The sequence below is a fragment of the Balearica regulorum genome, chromosome 1 (assembly GCF_011004875.1).
Source record: "Balearica regulorum gibbericeps isolate bBalReg1 chromosome 1, bBalReg1.pri, whole genome shotgun sequence".
In the NCBI taxonomy this organism is placed as follows: Eukaryota; Metazoa; Chordata; class Aves; order Gruiformes; family Gruidae; genus Balearica; species Balearica regulorum.
Genome location: NC_046184.1, coordinates 217,781,415 through 217,802,797, shown reverse-complemented (window position 1 = coordinate 217,802,797; position 21,383 = coordinate 217,781,415). Strand labels below are relative to the sequence as shown.

Sequence of the window (21,383 nt, the reverse complement as noted above, 5' to 3'; positions counted from 1 at the left end):
GGATGGTGGGACCCCTATGGGGGTGGTGGGACCCCCCGGGGGTGGTGGGACCCCAGCGCAGAGCCAGCAGTGCAGGGGGTGGGTGAGCCCTGGCTGGTGGGCGGTTGTGGGAGCGTGCCCGCGGGGGTGAGCGTGCGTGTGTGCACACAAGCTGGTGTGCGTGGGCGCGGCTGCAGACAGGGCGGGGGGGTGCGCACAGGTGTGCGTGCACGTGTGCGTGTGCAGGCACCTCCCTCTGTGTGTGCACACAGGGCCGGGGGGTGTCTGCCGGCCTCTGCGTGCGTGTGCACACCGCCCTCTGCGTGTGTGTGTGCGTGTGCGCGTGCACACTGCCCTCTGCGTGTGTGTGTGCACACTGCCCTCTGCGTGTGTGTGTGTGTGCACACTGCCCTCTGCGTGTGTGTGTGCGCGCGCGCGTGTGTGCACACTGCCCTCTGCGTGTGTGTGCGCGTGCACACTGCCCTCTGCGTGTGTGTGCGTGTGTGCGTGTGTGCGTGTGCACACTGCCCTCTGCGTGTGTGTGTGTGCGTGTGTGCGTGTGCACACCGCCCTCTGCGTGTGTGTGCGCGTGTGCACACTGCCCTCTGCGTGTGTGTGTGCGTGTGCACACTGCCCTCTGCGTGTGTGTGCACACTGCCCTCTGCGCGTGTGTGCACACTGCCCTCTGCGCGTGTGTGTGTGTGTGCATGTGTGCGTGTGCACACTGCCCTCTGCGTGTGTGTGTGTGTGTGTGTGCACACGGGGGTGCACTGCCCTCTGTGTGTGTGTGTGTGTGTGTGTACATGGGGGTGCACTGCCCTCTGCGCGTGTGTGTGTGTGTGCGCGCGTGTGCACACTGCCCTCTGTGTGTGTGTGTGTGTGTCCGTGTGCACACGGGGCTGCACTGCCGTGTGTGTGCGTGTGTGTGTGCACACGGGGGTGCACTGCCCTCTGTGTCCGTGTGCACGGCGGGTGTGCACTTCCCTCTGTGTGTGTCTGCGCGCGCGCGCACTGGTGCACACGGGGGGGTGTGGGGGTGGGTGTGCGTGGGGGGGGGGTGTGCGTGGGGGGTGGGGGTGTGCGTGCGTGGGGGTGTTGCACTTCTGCGTGCGCGTGTGCACCGCTGCACGCGACGGCCGCGCACCTCCCTCTGCGTGTGTGCACCGGTGCACGCGGGGTGGGTGGGGGTGTGGGGGTGGTGGTGGTGGTGCCCCTCCCCGCGTGTGCATGTGCGTGTGCACGGCACGGGGGGGCGCACCTCCCCCTCTCTACCCGCGCGCGCCCGCGTGAGTGCGAGTGTGAGTGCGAGTGTGTGTGCCCGCGCGCGCAGGGCGGTGCACACCCGCCCCCCCCCCCCCCCCGTGTGGCCCCACGCGTGTCACCGCCCCCCGCCCCGGGGCCGCGTCGCTCGGGGGCGGGCGGAGGCGGCGGCAGCGCCGCGGGGCTGCGCTCGGCAGCGGCCGCCACCGGAGCCGAGCCGGGCCGAGCCGGGCCGAACCGAGCCGAACCGAGCCGAACCGGGCCGAACCGAGCCGAACCGAGCCGAACCGAGCCGAACCGGGCCGAACCGAGCCCAGCGCCCGCCCCGCCGCCGCCTCTCCCCGCCACCATCCAGCCAGTAATTTTCCAAGCCCGGTCGGCGCTTCCCGGTGGAGCTGCCCGGAGGATCGGCGGGGCCATGGGGGACAAAGGCACCCGGTGAGCTGCGGGGGGGGGGGGGGAACGGGGCACCCCGGGGTGGCACCCCCGGGTATCGCTGGGGCGGGGGGGGGAGGTGGGTGGGGGGTGGGGGGGTGTGTGTGTGGGGGGGGGGATCCCGGAACGCCTCCGCTGTCCGTGTCAGCGCTGCCTGCTCGCTGCCTGCTCGCTGCCTGCTCCCCGGCTGCCTGCACCGAGTCCTGCGGGGCTGCCCCCCGGGCTCGGCACAACATCTGGCCACCGCTGGCCGGGATGCCGGAGGGTCCCTTGGGTCCCCGCCGGGGTCCCCTCGCTGCTGGGGTGCGGGGGGGGGGGGGGGGCGCGCTGCTGCCTGTGTCCCGGCCCAGGGCCGGTGCCTTGGGGCTGCCGGGGGCCGGGGGGGCCGGGGGGACCCGCAGGCTCGGGGAGAGGGTCCCGCACCCCTGCCCGCACCCCTGCCCGCACCCCTGCCCGCACCCCTGCCCACACCCAGGCCCCACCATGGGTCTGAGGCGGGCGCTCGGAGGTGTGATTGCTCTCTGCCCATCTGATTTGGAGCCTAAATGGGGGTTTTTTTTGGGGGGGTGGGTGTCACCCCGGCTCTTCCCTGCTCACAGTTCGGGTGGGAGCCCGGAGCGACCCCCGGGGAGCGGGGCCCTGGATCTCCCCGCGGCATTTCGGGGGTGCTAGGGAGCATGTGCCGCACCTGGAGGCACGGGAGCCATGACGGCGCGCGACGCCGCGGGCCCGTGGGAGCTGTCGCGGTGGCTGTCCGTGTCCCCCCCCCCCGCCCCGGGACCCCTGTGCTGGCAGGGACAGGGGGGGGGTCCCTTGGCCGCCCGGCACTTCCCAGGGCCCTGGGTGAACGTGGAGGCACGGACCCGCGGAGGTGCCCACCCCCGGGAAAGGGCTTTTGGGATTTTGGGACCCCCACCAGCCCATGCGTGGGGGGGTCTGGGGGTGTCTCCCATGATGCCCCCCTCCCCGGCTGTCGCGGCGTGGCGCCCAAGGGGTTAACGCTCCAGCTGGGTGCCATCCCTCACCCCGGTCCCCTGGGCCTCCCTGTCGTTAATTATTTAGGGCCAGGTAATTAGGGGCGCTCCCGCTCGCCCCCAAGCACCGGCAGGCAGGCGGGGGGGGGGGGGGGGTGGCACTGCCCTCCCCTTCGTACCACCCCCCGTGGCACCCGGGTGTCAGGGCCGGGTGGCTCCGGTGCAGCCGATGTCACCGCCGTGCCGCGCGGCAGGCGGGAAGGATGAGGGGGGTCCGGCCCTGCTTTGGCGGAACCTTCCAGAAACGCTGCAGCATTTTGGGGTGGCAGGATGGGATTTGGGGACTCCCGCTGACCCCCAGCATTGGGGGGGGGAGCGGGCTGTCGTTGCCGGACGGGGTGTCCGGGTGCTGCTACCCAGGCCGTGGGTGACAGCATCCGCATCCCCCCGACTCAGCATCCCTAATTCTCGAGAACCGGCGCGTTGCACCCCCGGAGCGGGCGAGCAGCCCCTGAGAGTCGGGGGGGGGGGGGGGCTGCTTTCGCAGCGGCGGGGCTGGGGCACCCATTGGGTTCCCTCCCCACCCTGGGTGTAATCCCCGGGATGCAGCCGGTTCGGCCCCGGGAGATTTTTGGGTGCCCGGGGGAGCGCGGGCGAGCGGCGTTCCCATAGGCTGGCAGCGACTGCGGGCAGGCGTGCAGGCAGGAGAGGCAGGAGCTGATCTTCTCCCTGCCCACGCAGCGCGTACGGAGGGAGCCGGGGATGGGGGGGGAGGCCGGGAATTAGGCTGACAAATCTCCCACCCCCCCAAAATCTCCCTTTCGGCTCCGGTTTGGAGCTCCAGCCCCAAATCCACTTGGATTCATCCCGAAGCCGCCAGCGAGGGGTTTGGGGGGTTTGACTGTAGGAGCTGATTTACCGCCGAATGCCCCCAAAAAACATCGTTTCTGCTGATTTCTTTGGTGCCAGCGTGGGGTCACCCCACTTTTGGGGGTCACCGCTCCATATCTGCCACCGACCGGCCTGGGTGCTGCGAGGTTTGAGCACCCTTTGCTCCCGGCACGGCCCTGGGGTGCTCCACGCAGGGTGAGGATGACATCCGGGGTGCGGGCGAACCCCGAGCGCTGGGTGCGGGAGCCGTCCCCGGGTTCGGTGGGGTGCTCGGGGGCTCGGCCGGTGCGGCGTCGTGCCGCCGTTCCCAGCCTCCTGCCGAGCCCCCTTCAAAGCCCTGCGGTGGGAAGAGCCGGAGGAAGCGGCTCGGTGGAGTAAACAGGCGAGTTTGTGGCTGCTGGCACCGCCGGGGAGCAGGCCAGCCCCGGCCGCTGCCGAACACGTCGCCTAATTATTTGCAGCTTCTCCAAAAATGTGCATCGCCCCCCCCCCGTAGCTCCTCCCACCCAGCACCCAGCACCCAGCACCCAGCTAGGGCGGCCGCAGCTCCACAAGCACCCGTGGGCCTCCGTGGGCCGGTGGGATGCTCGGCCGGTGGCTCGTGGTTTCCCAGCGGTCGGTGGAGACAAGGCTGGAGCTGGAGTTGCGCGCGGTCGGGTGCGGGGAAGCGCCGCGGTGGTCCCGGTACGGCAGAGCCCACCTCGGTTGGCACCGGGCGCCCCTCTGCACCCTTCCCCCTGCCCTCCCGGTCCCATCCTGCCCCTCGGCTGCATCAAACCGCGCCGGGGCTGACCGGTGCCCCGGGATGCTTTGCGTTCCCGGTGTGCCGTGCATCCCCCCCCTCCCCGGATGAAGCCGTAGGGTCCGGGAGCGGAGCAGGGATCTCGGCCGGGAAGAGAAGGAGCTCTGGAAGGTGGCCCGGGAGCGGAGACTCCTGCTTCCTGGATGTTGTTTGGAGAACAAACTCTGGTAATAACAGCAGGATCCAGACACATCCCGGATCCCACAGCCAAGGCGTTTCCTTGCCAAGGAAGCCGGCAAAGCTCCGACCCGGCCGGGGGGATGCTGCCGCCGAGCCTGGCAGGGGACGCGGGGACGCGGGATGCAGCGTCGGGCCCGTGGGATGCTCTTTGCTTTGGGATCGGCTGGCGCGGTGCTCCGGGTTCATCCCGGCACGGCTGGCACGGAGCCACCGCCCGCCGCCGCGGGGTTATGCCGGAGCGTGTGATGTGGTTGCTGGCGGCTCCGTTATCCCCGGAGGTCCCTTCTAACGCGGCGCTGGCTAATTAGATCTGCCCGCCGGCCCCATTAGCGTGAGAGCCAGCGCAAACCCCGGCTCCTCTGCCCCAAGTTCAAAGGCGATCGATGGCGGTTGCCGTCAGACCCCGCTCCGATGCCCGGGAGAACCCAATCCTCGTAAATCTTCCCAACAGACATCAAACGGACCCCACTCAATTATCAGCCACCAAATAAAGCGATCGTTAGCCCCGGACCTGTGCCTAACGAGCTCGTTAAGGTACGGGGATCGATGGCAGGGTGGGTAGGGGAGCAGGATCTGGCCTTGCCGGAGCATACTGGGGGGGGGGGGGGTTGGCTCGGGGGGTACCGGGGCTACCAGCCCACGGCGTGGGGCTCCCGGGGTTGGAAGTCACCGGTGGGCAGCGGCGGCGGCAGCTTCCTGCCTCGTGTCTCCAGCGTTTCGACACCAGGAAGGGCTGGAGGGGGAGGGAAGGTTCCGCGCTTCCTCCTTCCCTCCCTCCGGATCCAGCGGTGGGTGGGGGTCCGTCCCCGTCCCCGTCCCCGTCCCCCCCCCCCGCACCCCGGCACGGGGTGGCTGCTGAAGTGGGAGAGGCCACCGCGTGCCCCTGCCCCGCTCCCACGGGTGCTTTCGGGCAGAGCGGGCCGTGGGGATGGGCATCCCTTGAGGTCTTCTGGGGGGGGCTCTGGGGGGGTCCCTGCACCCATAGCGTGGGGCCGTGTACGACTCCTGCACCCATCGCATGGGGTTTTGTGGGGTCCCTGCACCCATAGTGTGGGGTCACCCCAGGGTTCTGCCCCCATAGTGTGGGGTCACCCCAGGCTCCTGCCCCCATAGCGTGGGATCACCCCGGGGTTCTGCCCCCATAGCACAGGGTTGTGCAGGTCTTGGGCTCTGTGGGACTCCTGCACCCATAGTGTGGGGTCACCCTGGGGTTCTGCACCCATAGTGTGGGGTCACCCCAGGGTTCTGCACCCATAGCGTGGGGTCGTGCACGACTCCTGCACCCATCGTACGGGGTTTTGTGGGGTCCCTGCCCCCATAGCGTGGGGTCGTGCACGACTCCTGCACCCATCGCACAGGGTTTTGTGGGGTCCCTGCACCCATAGCGTGGGGCCACCCCAGGCTCCTGCACCCATAGCGTGGGGCCACCCCAGGCTCCTGCACCCATAGTGTGGGGTCACCCCAGGCTCCTACACCCATAGTGTGGGGTCACCCCAGGGTTCTGCCCCCATAGCACAGGATTGTGCAGGTCTTGGGCTCTGTGGGGCTCCTGCACCCATAGTGTGGGGTCACCCTGGGGTTCTGCACCCATAGCGTGGGGTCACCGCAGGCTCCTGCCCCCATAGTGTGGGGTCACCCCGGGGTTCTGCCCCCATAGCGTGGGGCTGCGCAGGACTCGTGCCCCCGGCGTGGGGCCAGGGCGGGTGGGTGCTGGCGGCATCGGGGAGGAGCGGTGAGTAATTGTTTCCTGCTCGGCACTTCTGCGGCGCCCGCCATCGATCTCGCCTTCGCCGGGGTTCATTAGCGGGTTCGTTTGTGTAACGAGGGCCGGGAAGGAGGTAGTGCTGCTTTCCCCCTCCGGCGTCCCCGGGGGGGTCCTGGCAGTGGGACCGGCTGAGCCTCCGTCCTGTGGCCGCGGTTCCCGGGGGTTCCTGCCACGGCTCGGGGTCAGGATCCGGCACGCCGAAACACCCCCGCGGCACCCAGGGGTCTCCCGTGGGTGCTGGTCCCCGCGGGGAGGGGATGCAGAGTGACGGGGGATGCTCCCCAACCTGTTTTTATCTGATGCCTCATTAATTACCCAGAAAAATCCCGCTGTTAATTGCTCCGGGCTCTCAGGAGGATGGCATCGCCCCCTCCGTCCCCGGCTCTTGGGGCTGGATGCTCAGCTCCTCCCTTGGCCCTAACCCCGATGAATTAATTCACTGTGGGGAAGGGGAGATGCTGAGCAGCGGCGCTGTGCCCTTCCCTGCTCAGCCCAGACCCTTTATTCCCCCCCCCTCCCCATTTATTTAATTGCACCAGCGTTCCCGTTAACGCCGGCTTTGCTCGCGCCGGCGCGGGATCGGGCCCTCGCACGCCGGGGACCGCGGTGCTGGCAAACCCTCGCGCCGAGCGTCGCGCCCGTGGAAAAGCTCTTCCCGTCTCAGCTGGGAACAACCCCCCCCCCAAGGAGAGGCCACCCGGGAAGGGCCGGCGGGATGGTCCCCGTGGTCCCGGTGGCTCCGGGGCCTCCGGCCGGTTGTCCCGGTGTTTCCGGGCCCGGCAGAGGGTTTGTCAGCAGCCCCCGGCGTCCCCCGGGGCTGGTCTGGGGTCCAGGGGATACGTGCGGCGGTGTGGGTGGCCCCCCCGGCCCCCCCGGCCCCCCCAGCTCCCTTGGCGTCAGGCTGGCGGCCGGGCCCGATCCTGCTGCGCTCCCCGGCCAGAGCTCGGTCTGCTGGGCCCTGCGGCTCCCAAGGAGGTGGGATGCCGGGATACAGGGACGTGGGGAGACAAGGACACAGGGGTGCGGGAATGCAAGGACAGGGACACGGGGATGGGGGGACACGGGGATGGGGGGACACACAGGGGGATGTGGGGACACACACAGGGATGTGGGGACACAGGGTTGCAGAGATGTGGGGATGCAGGGGCACAGGGATGCGGGATGCAGGGATTGGGGATGAAAGGGATGTGGGACTGGGGACACAGGGATGCAGGGATGGGGGACGCAGGGATTGGGGATGCAGGGATGCAGCGATGTGGGACTGGGGACACAGGGATGTGGGATGCAGGGATGTGGGGACACACACAGGGATGTGGGGACACAGGGTTACAGAGATGTGGGGATGCAGCGGCACAGGGATGCGGGATGCAGGGACTGGGGATGCAGAGATGTGGGATTGGGGACACACACAGGGATGCAGGATGCAGAGATTGGGGATGCAGGGATGTGGGGACACAGGGATGTGGGGACACACACAGGGATGCAGGGATGTGGGGACACTGGGATGCAGGGATGTGGGATTGGGGACACACACAGGGATGCAGGGATGTGGGATTGGGGACACACACAGGGATGCAGGGATGTGGGGACACTGGGATGCAGGGATGTGGGATTGGGGACACACACAGGGATGCAGGGATGTGGGATTGGGGACACACACAGGGATGCAGGGATTGGGGGCGTGGGCCACAGAGCTGCAGGGATAGGGGGATGGTGGGCCAGGGCCGGAGGGCTGTTGGGACCCAGGGACACAGACACGCAGGGACGCTTGTGGTGCCCCAGCCCCCGCGATGGGCCCTGCCGACAGCCTGCGCGGGGGCGAAGCCGCCCCTTGGCTTGGGGGGGGCTCACCTCCTCTTCTCGCTGGTTTTCCGTGCCGGGGGGTCCCTGCGCTCTCCGCTTTCCCTGGATCGAGGGCCGGGAACTCCCCGTCTTTCTGCAGACGCGTGAAGGCAGGGGATGTGGGGAAACTGAGGCACGGCGGGGGTTGACGCACGGTGTGAGAGCATCCTCCTGCCTCTGGGGTGGGTGATGACGGGGGTTTGCCGGAGCAGCTCAGCCCCAGCTCAGCACCCTGCCCTCCTCCTCCTCCTCCTGCCCGGGTTTCCCCGGTGCGGGAGCTGCTGCCGGAGGAGGCGGCTGGGCTGGAAGCAGATGAACGAAGGGCCCTTTCCGGGCAGAACCAGGCGTTGTCACTCGGAGGGAATGCTGAATTTCAGCAATCCCCTTTTTTTCCCCCCTTTTCCCAGTTGCTGAGTCTCCAGCAGAGGAAATCTCCGCGCTGAGCCCCTTCCCCATGGGGGGCTGGGGAGAGCCCCTCCGGTCCTGGGAATCCCACCCTCCTCCCGGAATCTCCCTGCGATTTCAGGGACGGCGGAAATTTCCTCCCTGAAGGAGCAACGCCGCATCCTGCTCCCCGGCCGGCTGCACGTGCCGCAGATCCGAGCGGTGCCCCGCGGGTGCTCCGGTCCCCGGGGACCTGGCGGCGATGCCTTGCTGGGTGACATGGCGTGACCGGAGCAGGGCGATGAATGTCCCCGGTAGCCCGGGGCTGAGCACCGGTGCTGTGCCGGGCCGGGGAGGCTGGTGCCCGTGGCTGCCCGGTGCATCCCACCCCATCGCCAGGGTTATGGTCGCCCCCGGCTCAGGCACCGCGTGTTGGACACCGCGTTCGTTCTCTTTTCCTTCCCCGCTTGCACCGAGCAAACCCACCGGCTGCTGCTTTCCCTGCCTGCCCCTCGGTGGGGTGCAGGCAGACGCAGGCAGCAGGGTGCCGGCAGCGCTCCTTGCCCGCGGGGTGAGGGTCCATCCCGGCAGCGCCTGGAGGAACCCCCCCCGGTATTTCGGCAGAGCCGAGCAGCCGCCCTGGGAATTGTTTTTCCCAGCCCGAACCGCTGTTGCTAATCTTCCCAGATGATTTTAATGGAATTTAAAGGCGAGGAGGGATTATCCGAGGAGAACCCATTACGGGTGGCTTCGTGCCAGGGCAGGCTCTGAGCAGCCTCCGAAATCAGGTGGTGTCGGGCAAGGCAGCCCTGCCTGCCCCTGCCTTCTCCCTGCCTGCACAGATGGGGGATGCTCCGGCTTTCTCGGCAGCTGCAACGCCGCGGTGGCACGTTGGACCCCCGTCCTTCCCCGGCGGCTCCACGGGGTCTTGCAGAGGGGTTTTGGGGGGGCGAGGGGGGGGGGTGTTCCCGCGGTGCAGGGTGTCCCCCGGAATGGGGGTTGGATGGAAAGCCTCGGGGACCGGAGCACCCCGGTCTCTCCTCACCTCTCCAGTGACTTTGGGATCCGTCCGTGCGCTCCACGTCCCGCGGGGCACAGGTGACGTTGGGGACCGTCACCCCACAGCGGGTGCAAATGTGCCAGGGTGGGGGTTCATCCCTCGGGGTGACGTGGTCCCGTGCTGCTGCCAGCCCCCCCCCCCCCCCGCCTCCCCGGGCACCCACAGGCTCGTCCCCGTCCCCGTCGAGCTGCCGTGCTGCGATGCCCCAGCCCTCGCCCCAACCCCCCTTTTTTAATATCCCTGCGTGCGGCACAAGGCGCATTTTTTAATGTGCTTTCAGGTAATTAGAAACAAATGAAAACCACGAAGCGAGAGGAGGCTGCTGGGAGGCAGCTGGGTGCTGGCTGCTGCCCGTCCTGGTGGTATCTGGGCGCCTTCCCCGTGCACCGTGCTGTGCTGGCGTCCCGACACCTCTGTTTTCCGGAGCAGGGTGCTGGCAGCGACCGCTCCTTCATCATCAGGGTGCTGAGGGTCGGGCAGAGCCTGCGCCCAGCGGGGCTGCACCCGTGGGTGCTTCTTCCCCGCAGGGACCCTTCCCCGCGCCGCTCGCCCTGGGTTGGAGGAACCCCCCCCCACCCCGGGGTGGGCGTGCGGGGGGGGCGGGGGGCTGTGCCGCTGGCCGGGGGGGGCTGCCCCTCTGCCGTGCTGTCCCCTGGCTTGCAGAAAGCCTGGCTGCACGCAGCAGGGCCTTTGCACGGCACCTCGCACGGCACCTCGCACGGCAGGGCCTTTGCACGGCAGGGCCTTTGCACGGGACCTTGCGTGGCACTTGGCACTGCACCTTGCACGGCAGGGCCTTTGCACGGCACCTTGCACGGCACCTCGCACGGCAGGGCCTCTGCACGGCATTTTGCGCTGCACCTTGCACGGCAGGGCCTTTGCACGGCAGGGCCTTTGCACGGCACCTCGCACGGCACCTCGCACGGCAGGGCCTTTGCACGGCATTTTGCGCTGCACCTTTGCACGGCAGGGCCTTTGCACGGCGCCTTGTGTGGCACTTGGCACTGCACCTCGCACGGCAGGGCCTTTGCACGGCGCCTTGCACGGCGCCTTGCGCTGCGCTGTTACGTGGCACCTTGCAGGGCGCTTTGCATTGCGTGTTCCGTTGCCCCTTGCACAACGCCTCACCCCGCAGCGGCCCCGGGACGGGGACCCCCCCCACCCTAAGGCCCAGCCCCCCCCCCCGGAAGAGGCTGCCGGGCCGCCCTGCCTGCTGCAGGCAAGGGGCCAAACCCCTCCCTGGCGTAACGGCGCCGCGGGAAGGCCTCCGGCCCTGCCTCCCCAGCCCCAACGCCCCAGCCGGCTGGTAAACTGAGGCACGGGGGCTGGGCACACGGGGGTCAGGATGGGACACCCGGCCCCCCCGATGCCCTGCGGGGCTGCAAACGCATCCCGCAGCACCCATGGGTGCCCCAGCTGCTAACCTCCCCCCCCCTTCCCCGTGCTCTTTTGCAGGGTGTTTAAGAAAGCCAGCCCCAACGGGAAGGTAAGCGGGAGGCCGGTGGCTCCCCGGGGGCGGGGGGGAAGCGGGGGGAGCTGGTGCTTCCTGGGGTGACCCCCCCACCCCCCCAAAACCTGCGGGCACAGCCGGGGGCGGGGGGACGGGCACGTACCCAGACCGCAAAGACGCGCTGCAAGCCTCTCGCTGCCCGAGCATCCTGCCACGCCAGCGGGAAGGGAAACTGAGGCACGGCAGGGTTTGGGGGGGGGGTTCGCCCGAGGTCAGGGGGTTCAGTCAGTGGCGGAGCTGCCCGCAGCCCCGCCGTGGGGTTGAGCGGAGGGGTGCCGGGGTGCAGGCAGCCCTGCCTGTGGGGTTTTAGACAGCCGCCAGCATGGGTCTGGCAGCGTAACCCCCTGCCTGCAGCTCCCCGGGGTCCTGCCCGCTCCTGCCCGTCCTGCGCCGGGGGGGGGACACACGTCGCGTTTATTCAGTCACCCGATGGGACGCGCTGGGGTCGGGAGCTCGTGAGCTCAGTCCCAGCTTGGAGCTGGCGTTCCGCTCCATCGTGCCTGGCATCCCCCGGCGCTCCGGGGAGGATGCTCCTGCTGACCCCTGGGTGACGCGTCTGTGCTCCGTGCCTCAGTTTCCCCATCGGGAGAAAGCGTGACGGCGTGACGCTGTGGGGCTCAGCCCTGCCCCACTGACAAGACCCATGGGGACGAGCCCATGGGGTGCAGCTGGGGCTTGACCTGGACCCCCGTGTCCCCAGATGCCAGGTGCCTCCAGGTGCCACCGAGTCTGGGGACATCTTGGGGGTGGGGGGGGGTGTGTCAGGCTTTGCCTGGGGCTGGGGGTGCCGCAGGGCTGGGGTGGCACGTGGGGACCATGGGGGGTGATGGACCCCAGCGACCAGGTGGGGGGACCCCAGGACACCCCCCAAGCTCTGCCGGCCATGGATCCGGCCCGGGGGGGGGGTGTGTGTGTGTGGGGGGCTGCTCTGGGCATCCCTGACCCCCCCGTCCCTCCCCACAGCTCACCGTCTACCTGGGGAAGAGAGATTTCGTGGATCACATCGACGTGGTGGACCCCGTGGGTACGTGGGGCCGGGGTGGGGGGGGGATGCGCCGGGGTGGGCTGGGGTGACTTGAGCCTGCGGGAGAAAAGGATTTTGGGGAGCGGGGAGATGCCCCGGGGCCATCCCCATCCGCTGCCACTGGCTGCATCCCTAAGGGACCGCCGCCGGAGAAGCCCGTTTGGAACCGTAGTCACGTTTTGTTACTCGGCGAAGACGCCGGCAGCTCCTCTGGGTGAATCCCCCTGGGGAGGCAGAGCCCAGAGCCCCCCCGGGCCGCGTCCCCTTCCAGCGGCGGTGCCGGAGCCCGGCGGTGCCGGAGCCCGACGGTGCAGCCCTCTGCGGTGGCAGCGCCTGGCTGTTTGCTCCTGGGGAGCTGGGCACCGCAGGGCTCCCGGGGTCCCCACTGTGCCCCCCCGCCGGGGTCTTTGCTTGTCCCCTGTGTGCGGTGGGTGCAGCCTGTCCCCCTCCTGCCATCGTGCCCCCCCCAGCCCCCGGCTGGCAGCTCTGAGGCACCTTGGTGTGCCACACGTCCCCTTCCTCACCCTGCCTGTACTTCCTCCCCCCACCCTGCCTGTACTTCCCCCCCCCCCCCCCCACCGCTGTGTCCCCCCAGCCCTGCTGCCACATCCCCCTGACCTCGCCGGCATGTCCCCCCCAACCCTGCCGCTGTGTCCCCCCACCCTGCCTGCATGTACCCCCCCACCCTGCCAGTGTGTCCCCCCCCACCCCGCTTGTGTCCCCCCCCAGCCCTGCATTCACATCCCCCCCCAACCTTGCCAGCCTGTCCCCCCCTAAACGAGCAGGTATGTCCCCCCAACTCTGCTGGCGTGTCCCCCAATCCTGCTGGCGTGTCCCCCCCAAACCCTGCCTGCACGCCCCCACCCCCCCCATGCCCCTCTGACCCTGCTGCCACATCCCCTTGTCCCTGCTAGCACGTCCCCCTGTCCCTGCCGATGTGTCCCCCCATCCCTGCCAGCGTGTCCCCCCATCCATGCCGGTGTGTCCCCCCCTGCCCCGTGCCGGGGTGTCCCCTGACCCCGCGGTGTTCCCTTGCAGACGGAGTGGTGCTGGTGGATCCCGAGTACCTGAAGGAGAGGAAAGGTAACGGCTCCCCGCGGGGTCCCTTGTGCCCGGGGCCATGGAGGTGGCACCCCGCAGGGGACGGTCAGCGTCCCCGCGTGGTCCTGCCCCGGCGCTGGCATCCTGCAGAGGATGGGGGTCCCGTGGTGGGCACCCCGGGGTGCATCTGGCCGGTCCCCATCTCCCCACCATGGCACCTCCTGGGAGCCACCACCGCTTCCCAGTGCTGGTGGGGATGAGCCACGATGCCACCGTACCACGATACCGCCCTACCAACGATGCCACCACACCGCGATGCCGCCGTGCCGTAATACCACCCTGCCGTGATGCCACCAAACCGCGACGCCGCCAACCTCCACCCCTTGCCGCCCTCCCCAGTCTTCGTGACGTTGACCTGCGCCTTCCGTTACGGCCGCGAGGACCTGGACGTGCTGGGGTTGACCTTCCGCAAGGACCTCTTCGTGGCCAACGCCCAAGCCTTCCCCCCGGTCCCCGAGGAGAAGAAACCCCTGACGCGGCTGCAGGAGCGGCTGATCAAGAAGCTGGGCGAGCACGCCTACCCCTTCACCTTCGAGGTAGGGTGGCACCGGGTGACGACGTTCCTGGGTGCTAGAGGGGATGGTGGGTGTCCCCCCCCCGGCCCCGTAAGGTCACAGCTAGGGGGTGAGGTGCTCGCCCCCCCCGGCCGTGATGAAAATGCCGCTGGATCATATGGAAAATGCGGTGGATCTTAAAACTCCGGAACAAAAAAGCAGCCACCAGTGGGGAAACTGAGGCACGGGGGGCGTGCCGGCACAGGGGGTCCATACCCTGAGCGTGGCCGGGGCAGTGACACCAACCGGGGTGGGGGGGCTCCCCCAAAGCGAAGCAGAGCCTAGGCAGCTCTGTCAGGGCACGGGGGGGGGGGGGGGGGGGGGGGGAGGCAGACACCCCCTTTGTGCACCCGCACCCCCAAATTCCCCATTGCAGCTCTGGCGATGGCAGCCACCCCCCCCCCCGCTCCCCAGAGCTGCTGGGGACCTGGTGGCATTTCCCAGGGTCGAGCCCTGCGGACTCGCAAACAGCCCCGACCCCCTGGGAAAGAACCGCCATCCCCCCCGCCCCCCCGATCCCCCAGACTAACACAAACCACCCCCCCAAAGCCGCAGATCAGGTATCGGGTCTGTAACCCTTCGGGGTTTGGGGTCTGAGGAGGCTGAGCCGCTGGGCGGGACCGCTGCGGAGCGGGACTTGGGCTGAAATGCAGGGAAAGGGGAGCGAGCAATTAGGGAATGCAATTAGGGAATGCAATTAGGGAATGCAATTAGGAAAACGGGGAAATCCTTCCTGGCTGTGCCCCCCCGTCCCACCGCGGGCAGGAAGGGCAGATGCTGGCAGCACCGGGAAAGAGGGGGTGCAGCCCTGGGGAGGGGGGGGGGTGGGTGGTGCCGTGGGTCTCCGGGGAAAAAGCCGGCTCCAGGCTGGGGGTCGCAGCCCCCCTCCTGACCCCGCTTCCCCCTTCAGATCCCCCCCAACCTGCCTTGCTCCGTCACGCTGCAGCCGGGTCCGGAGGACACGGGGAAGGTAAGGTGGCACCGGGCAGTGGGGACCAAGCCGTTGGTTGGGGTCACCTCTTGGGGGGGGCACAAAGGGGTTTCTCTGCCTCCTCCTCTGCCCCCTCCTGGTTTCCAGGCCTGCGGCGTGGACTACGAGGTCAAAGCTTTCTGTGCCGAGAACCTGGAGGAGAAAATTCACAAAAGGTGAGCGGAGAGGATCCATCCTGCCCGGGTGGGAGCAGCGTCCTCAGGGTGCTGGCAGGGGCTGCGACCCGGCAGTGGGACAGGGGCACCCCGGTTTGGTACCCACAGTGGGTGAGATGGGGCTGGGACGGAGATGTCCTCCAGGGTGGGGCTGGGATGGAGATGTTCTCCACAATGGGGCTGGGATGGAGCTGTCCTCCACAATGGGGGTTGGGACAGAGATGTTCCCTGAGGCCGGGACAGAGTCTCCAGGCTGGGGCTGGGATGGTGATGCTCTCCAGGACAGAGGTGTTCCCCAGGATGGAGCTGGGATGAAGATACTTCCCAGAGTAGGGATGGGTAAGAGACGATCTAGGGGTTGGGATGGAGACATCCACTGCTGCGCTGCAGGCAAGTTGCCCAACCCTGCTGTGGTGGGGGGGGCCACACCAGCAGCCTGGCACGGCCGCGGGGCTGCCCTCTCGCAGCCCAGGTGAGCTGGGACCTCCCACACCATCCTTCTCCTGACCCAGCACACCAGAAGAAAAGAGGGATTTGACCCAAAACGGGCCAAGAAAGAGGGCAACCTGCAGGCAGGAGGGTGTCCAGAGAAGGGCAACGGAGTGGGGAAGGGGCTGGAGCACAAGTCTGATGAGGAGCGGCTGAGGGAACTGGGGGTGTTGAGCCTGGAGAAGAGGAGGCTGAGGGGAGACCTGATGGCTCTCTACAACTCCCTGAGAGGAGGCTGTAGCCAGGTGGGGGTCGGTCTCTTCTCCCAAGGAACAAGCAATAGGACAAGAGGAAACGGCCTCAAGTTGTGCCAGGGGAGATTTAGGTTGGAGATCAGGAAATATTTCTTCACGGCAAGGGTTGTCAGTCCCTGGAAGAGGCTGCCCAGGGAAGTGGTGGAGTCCCCATCCCTGGAGGGATTTAAAAGCCGTGTAGATGTGGTGCTTGGGGACGTGGTTTAGTAGACGTGGTGGTGTTGGGTTGACAGTTGGACTTGAATATCTTAAAGGTCTTTTCCAACCTTAGTGATTCCGTGAGTCTATGATTCTATGCCTGGATTCTCCTCTCGCCATCTCCCCCAGGAACTCGGTGCGCCTGGTGATCCGTAAGGTCCAGTACGCACCGGAGCGACCCGGCCCCCAACCCATGGCAGAGACCACCCGGCAGTTCCTCATGTCGGACAAACCGCTGCACCTCGAGGCGTCCCTGGACAAGGAGGTGGGCGAGGACTGGGGAGGGGACGCCGGTGGGGCGACCGTGGTGAGGACGAGGACCTCACTGTCCCCCTTCCTTTGCTCTCCACAGATCTACTACCACGGTGAGCCCATCAGCGTCAACGTCCATGTCACCAACAACACCAACAAGACGGTGAAGAAGATCAAAATCTCAGGTGAGGAGCGTGGCTTCATCCCCCCCGCAGCTGCCCTCCCCGTGGGGACCCTCCCCAACCCCCGTCTCTCCATCTCGCCGCAGTGCGCCAGTACGCCGACATCTGCCTCTTCAACACCGCCCAGTACAAGTGCCCGGTGGCCGTGGAAGACGCCGAGTGAGTACCGGCTGCTTGGGGACATCGCGAAGGGCCCCGGGGACCTCGGAGGAGCCATGAGGACTCCTGCCCCAGTGCAGCACCTTCAAAGCAGTGGGATGTTGGAGGTCCTGGTGGGAGGAGCAGGGAGATTGGAGACCCTTTTTGTGATGGCACCTTGGGGGATGTCACCCGCTGTGTCCCCCTGGCCGGAGATGAACTCCAGGCTGAGGCAGGGACAGAGATGTGTGCTGCACTGGGTCTGGAGTTGGGATGGAGATGTTCACCAGGCTGGGATTGGGATGGAGATGTTTGGGCTAGGTCTGGAGCTGGGATGGAGATGTTCACCAGGCTGGGATTGGGATGGAGATGTGTGGGCTAGGTCTGGAGCTGGGATGGAGACGTGCATCAGGCTGGGAAGGAGATGTTCACCAGGCTGGGAAGGAGATGTTCACCAGGCTGGGAAGGAGATGTTCACCAGACTGGGGCTGGGAAGGAGAGGACCTCTAGGTGGGCTGGGAAGGAGGTGTCCTCCAGACTGGGCCTGGGACAGAGATGTTCCCCGGGCTGGGATGGAGATGTCCAGGGTGGCCTGTGGGGTTGTCAGAGATGGGGGGAGCTGGGGCTCTGGCTGATGGTGACTGTCATCCCCAGCGACATGGTGGCCCCGAGCTCCACGTTCTGCAAAGTCTACACCCTGACCCCCTTCCTCGCCAACAACCGGGAGAAGCGGGGGCTGGCGCTGGACGGCAAGCTGAAGCACGAGGACACCAACCTGGCCTCCAGCACGCTGTGAGCCCCCCCCCGGCACCCCGAGCACCCCCGGGGCTCCCGCTACCTCGGTGGTGGTGGTGGGGGGCTTGGGGGAGGACCGAGCCCCGGTGGGCACCAGCTCCTGCTCCAGGGGTGACGTTCAGGGTGGGGGAGACCCGGCGGGGGGACCTTCGGGAGGACCGGGGCGGGGGGCTGGTCCCCACGGACACCCCCTCGCTGATGCCCGCCTGCCCCTTCCTGCAGGTTGAGAGACGGAGCCAACAAGGAGATCCTGGGCATTATCGTCTCCTACAAGGTGAAGGTGAAGCTGGTGGTGTCCCGAGGAGGGTGAGTGTCGGGGGGACCCCCGTGCCGCACCCCCTCTCTTCCCTCGCTCCGGGCTTGGGACCGGCCTTGGTGCGTGTGTCCCCCCCGGGATGCTGCGTGGTTCCCGGGGGCGGCAGGACGGCGACGCTGCGGCGGAGCCCAGCTCTGGACAAGGTGGCCCTTGCTGGGGACGCCAGCGTGGCCATTGCTGGGGGGGGTCATTAATCCTTACAACAGCCCCGCTCCCCCCCCCCCGCACTGTGCTGCAGCACCTTTTGCAAGCTGGGCCCCCTCCCGCAGCCCTCCCGTGCCACAGGTGGGGCCCGTCACCCCCCCAGCCCCCTCCTGGGACGCAGCAGCATGGGGGGGACACAGCCGGTGGGGGGGGGGGGGGTCGCGTGTCCGTGGGGGGTGGTGACTAACGTGTCTCCTCTGACCCACGCCAGCCTGCTGGGAGACCTCGCCTCCAGGTAATGCCGCTCCCCCCGAACGACCCCGAATGGCAGCCGCAGCCCCCCCCCGCCCCCCCATTGCACCCCTCGGTCCCCCCCGCTGCCACCCCGACCCCACGCTCGTCCTCGGGATGCCACCGCCATGGCGGGCCGGGGGGGTCACCGGCCAACCCGGCGTCCAAAGCCCGGCAGCCCGCAGAGACGGGGCGGCGGGGCCGGGGATGCCGGTGGGGGTCGGATCCTGCACCCCCCCCACCCCGTCCCCGGAGGAGCTCGGGGCCACGTTCGGGCCGTCCCACCCTGCCGTCGCTGAGCACGGGGAAACTCGGTGCACCGTCCTCCATCCCTCCCGCAGCGCCGGGGGTGCCTGGACCCCGCTGCCGTTCACGCGACGCTGCCGACACGCAGCCTAAACCCGGGGGGGGGGGGGCGTGGGGGGGTGGGATTTGGATCCCCAGATGCTGATAAGCTGCTGAAAAGCAGATTGATTTGTGCTGCGCTGATCCCCTCCCGCGTGCCCGCAGCCACGGGCTGTTGATCCCAAACCACGGGGTCAAACGCGATAGCTGTAAAGAGGCAACGCGGAGGATAACAGAGGTTTTTGCCCGGCTTTGAAATGTGGGATGCTGCTCTGCCTCCCCCCCCACCCCCAAATTTGCCCCGTTCTGCCCGCAAAGCGCAGGCAGCGCCGGGCTTTACCCCGGCTTCTCTTGCAGCGACGTCGCAGTGGAGCTGCCCTTCACGCTGATGCATCCCAAACCCAAGGAGGAACCGGCACACCGGGACGGTGAGTGTCCGGCCCTGGGTGGGGTGTGGGGCACCCCCCCGCCCGTGGGGTGGCGTTGGTGGGGGGGTGGGGGGGGCAGAGGGGTCAGCCCGCTCCCCTGTCCGCGCCGACGAGGCTGCACGGTGCCCGGCGGAGATTTTCGGCTCCTGTCGAGCCCACGGCGACCCGTTTGCAGGGCAGCAAATTCCAGGGGGGCTAAACGGGGGTGCCCCCATCGCCCTGGAGCAGCCGAGCCCCGGGGAGGTGGTGGGGGGGGGGGGTCGCACCCAGCCGGTGGGACAGCGGCGATGACGCCGGTGGGTGTCTGCGGTGACTAACCCTGCGCCATCCTTCCCTCTGCTCAGTTCCAGAGAACGAAGCGCCCATAGATACGAATCTGATAGAGCTTGACACAAAGTAAGAGACAAAAATCCTCCCCCCGCCCCGCCGGGGTCTGCGTGGGGACGTGATGGGTTCACAGAGGTGGCGCGTGTGTGTCCCCCCCACCCCGCTAACGCCTGCCGCGCCGTGCCGCGGGGTCGGCACGCGATGGCTAACCCCGCGCACGTAACCCGTAACGCATGCCGTGCCCGTCTCTCTTCTCTCCTCCCTCGCCATCTCCCTGCATGGCTTTCCAAAAAAAAAAAACCAACCAAAACCAGGAGAAACCGCAGTAAGAAAGCGCCCGCCGGGATCGCGGAGGTCGGGGGGGTGCCCCCGCAGGAGGGGGGTGGGGGGGTGGCGATTCCGCGGCCGCGTCGCGCCGACCGGGTTAATCCCCGGCTCTGCGTTTTTGCTGGAATAAGTGGGTTTGGGAGGTTTTAAAAGCCCCCTGAGCTGCTGAAATACCGCGGTGCGGGTTGAGCACGTGGGAGCTGGCACAGCCTCGCGGTGGGTGCCCCCAAATCGCCAGCTCACCGCACACCCCCCGTGTCCCCCCCACCCCCGGTAAAACCCCTCTGCCTTGTGTCTAGTGACGATGACATCGTGTTCGAAGACTTCGCCCGCCAGCGACTCAAAGGCATGAAAGATGACAAGGAGGACGAGGAGGAGCGGACAAACTCCCCGCAGCTCAACGACAGATAAGCGGGGTGCCCCCCCCCAGCTCGCCGGGCCGGCGCGCGCCAGTAACACCCGTGCATTAGGCTTCTTCTCTTTTCTATAATTATTAATTTTGTTTTCTACCTGTAACCGGGAGCCTACGGAATCGCCTGATGGCGACGGCAATTATAACCTTCCAGCTGTGCCGTGTTGTCACTCTTCATCCAGCTGCCGGAGCTGCTGTTTCCCGTGCAGGGCACGGCTGGAGGGGTGCTGGAGGCCCCCCCCGGGGTGGGGGGGGGCCTGTGGGGTCACAGCAGCCTTAGACCCCCCCACCCAGCCCCCCCCGTCCCTTCCCCTCCCCGCGCTCCGAGCCCTTTCCTATGAGCCGCCTCTTTTACGCGTTTTATATAAGTCCGGTCTCAACACCAGTTTGCTACGGGGAGGGGAATTGGGGGGGGGGGGGCTTGCAGCAGAACGGGGTAGGGGGGGATCTTTTCTAGGCAGCCTGCTCATGGGAAAGGGCACCCACGCACCTCGGCCGTCCCCTCCATGCACCCACCGCCCGGCCCCCCCCGCCTGGCCCCGCTGCATGCGTGTGTCCCCCCCCCCCGGATGCACGAGCCTGGCTTTGCCCCTCGGCCCCTGCCCCGAGCCCAGCTGCCCCCCGGCCAAAGGCTCAGCCCCCGCACCGGGGTTTGCAGCCGGCGAGACGGGTGGGTGTTGCTCCCCCGCCCCCCACTCTCACCCCCAAAAGCGGCCAACCCCGGGGGTTTATCCTCCAGCCGCGTCGGGTTTTGCACCGTCGGGTTTTGCACCATCGTAGCCTCCCCGGAGGAAGCCAGCTCCGAGCTGTGAGAACCGGCACGCGGGGACGGGGGCTGGCGGCGGGGACACGCAGCCCCCCCCGGGGGGTCCGTGCCATCGGCCACGCGATGCGGGCGCTGGGAGAGGCTGCAGATGCCCCTTCTCAGCACGGCAGGGTCACGGCGTAACGGCCTCGTTCCCCGCGGGGTTACACCAGGGATGCTTTGGCCCCTCACCAGCTGCAAAGCTCCCCTGGTTGGTGTTTCCCCCCCCCCTGCACCCCGGTCCGTGTCCGCATGGGGTCGAGCACCTATTTGGGGGCGGGGAGGGAAGGGGAGCACAGCATCGAGCACCCTAAGCAGTGTTTCACCCGATGCTCGCGGCTCCTGGCTTGGCGGTGCCCGTCCTGGGGCTCCCTTGCTGGGTGCACCCCACAGACACACACCCCCCCCCCCCGCCACCCCGGGGTCTGCCGGGGGCTCGGGTCTCCCACCACCGACCCAGAGGCTGTTCCCACTATTTATTGTGCCATTGCGGTCAGCGTTGTCATCTGAGAGCAACCCACGGGGACGGCTCCGTCCCTCCCCTGAGCGGGGGGGTGTGTGTGCAGAGCTGAGCCCCCCACCCCGTTATTTTTGGGTAAAGCTGATGGGCAGCGTGGTACTTCTTCTTTTTGTAACGTGGTTACTTTGTACTGTTCCTTGATACCTGCTTCTTTGGTTTCTCCACCATATCTGTGATGTTTCTGTGTTCTGTCAAATAAATTATTCTAGTTTATTAAACTCAGAAAAAAAAAAAAAAAGAAAAAAAAAAGAGT

The 21,383-nt window shown here is 67.8% G+C and overlaps 1 protein-coding gene across 2 annotated transcripts; it reads left to right on the top strand.

The window, feature by feature from the left end:
• The first annotated feature begins 1,380 nt into the window (after positions 1 to 1,380).
• Positions 1,381 to 19,964, top strand: ARRB1 (arrestin beta 1). 2 transcript variants are annotated; one of them, XM_075742666.1, is made up of 16 exons: positions 1,381 to 1,677; positions 11,028 to 11,058; positions 12,046 to 12,106; positions 13,145 to 13,189; positions 13,547 to 13,743; positions 14,672 to 14,731; positions 14,840 to 14,907; positions 15,978 to 16,113; positions 16,201 to 16,285; positions 16,369 to 16,441; positions 17,075 to 17,212; positions 17,438 to 17,521; positions 17,947 to 17,970; positions 18,669 to 18,739; positions 19,084 to 19,135; positions 19,693 to 19,964. In XM_075742666.1, the coding sequence occupies exons 1-16, from the start codon at positions 1,658 to 1,660 to the stop codon at positions 19,802 to 19,804; spliced, it is 1,257 nt and encodes a 418-aa protein (XP_075598781.1). In that variant the 5' UTR covers positions 1,381 to 1,657; the 3' UTR covers positions 19,805 to 19,964. The 2 variants fall into 2 exon arrangements, with proteins under 2 accessions (XP_075598781.1, XP_075598782.1); XM_075742667.1 differs by lacking the exon at positions 17,947 to 17,970.
• The last annotated feature ends 1,419 nt before the right edge of the window (positions 19,965 to 21,383 follow it).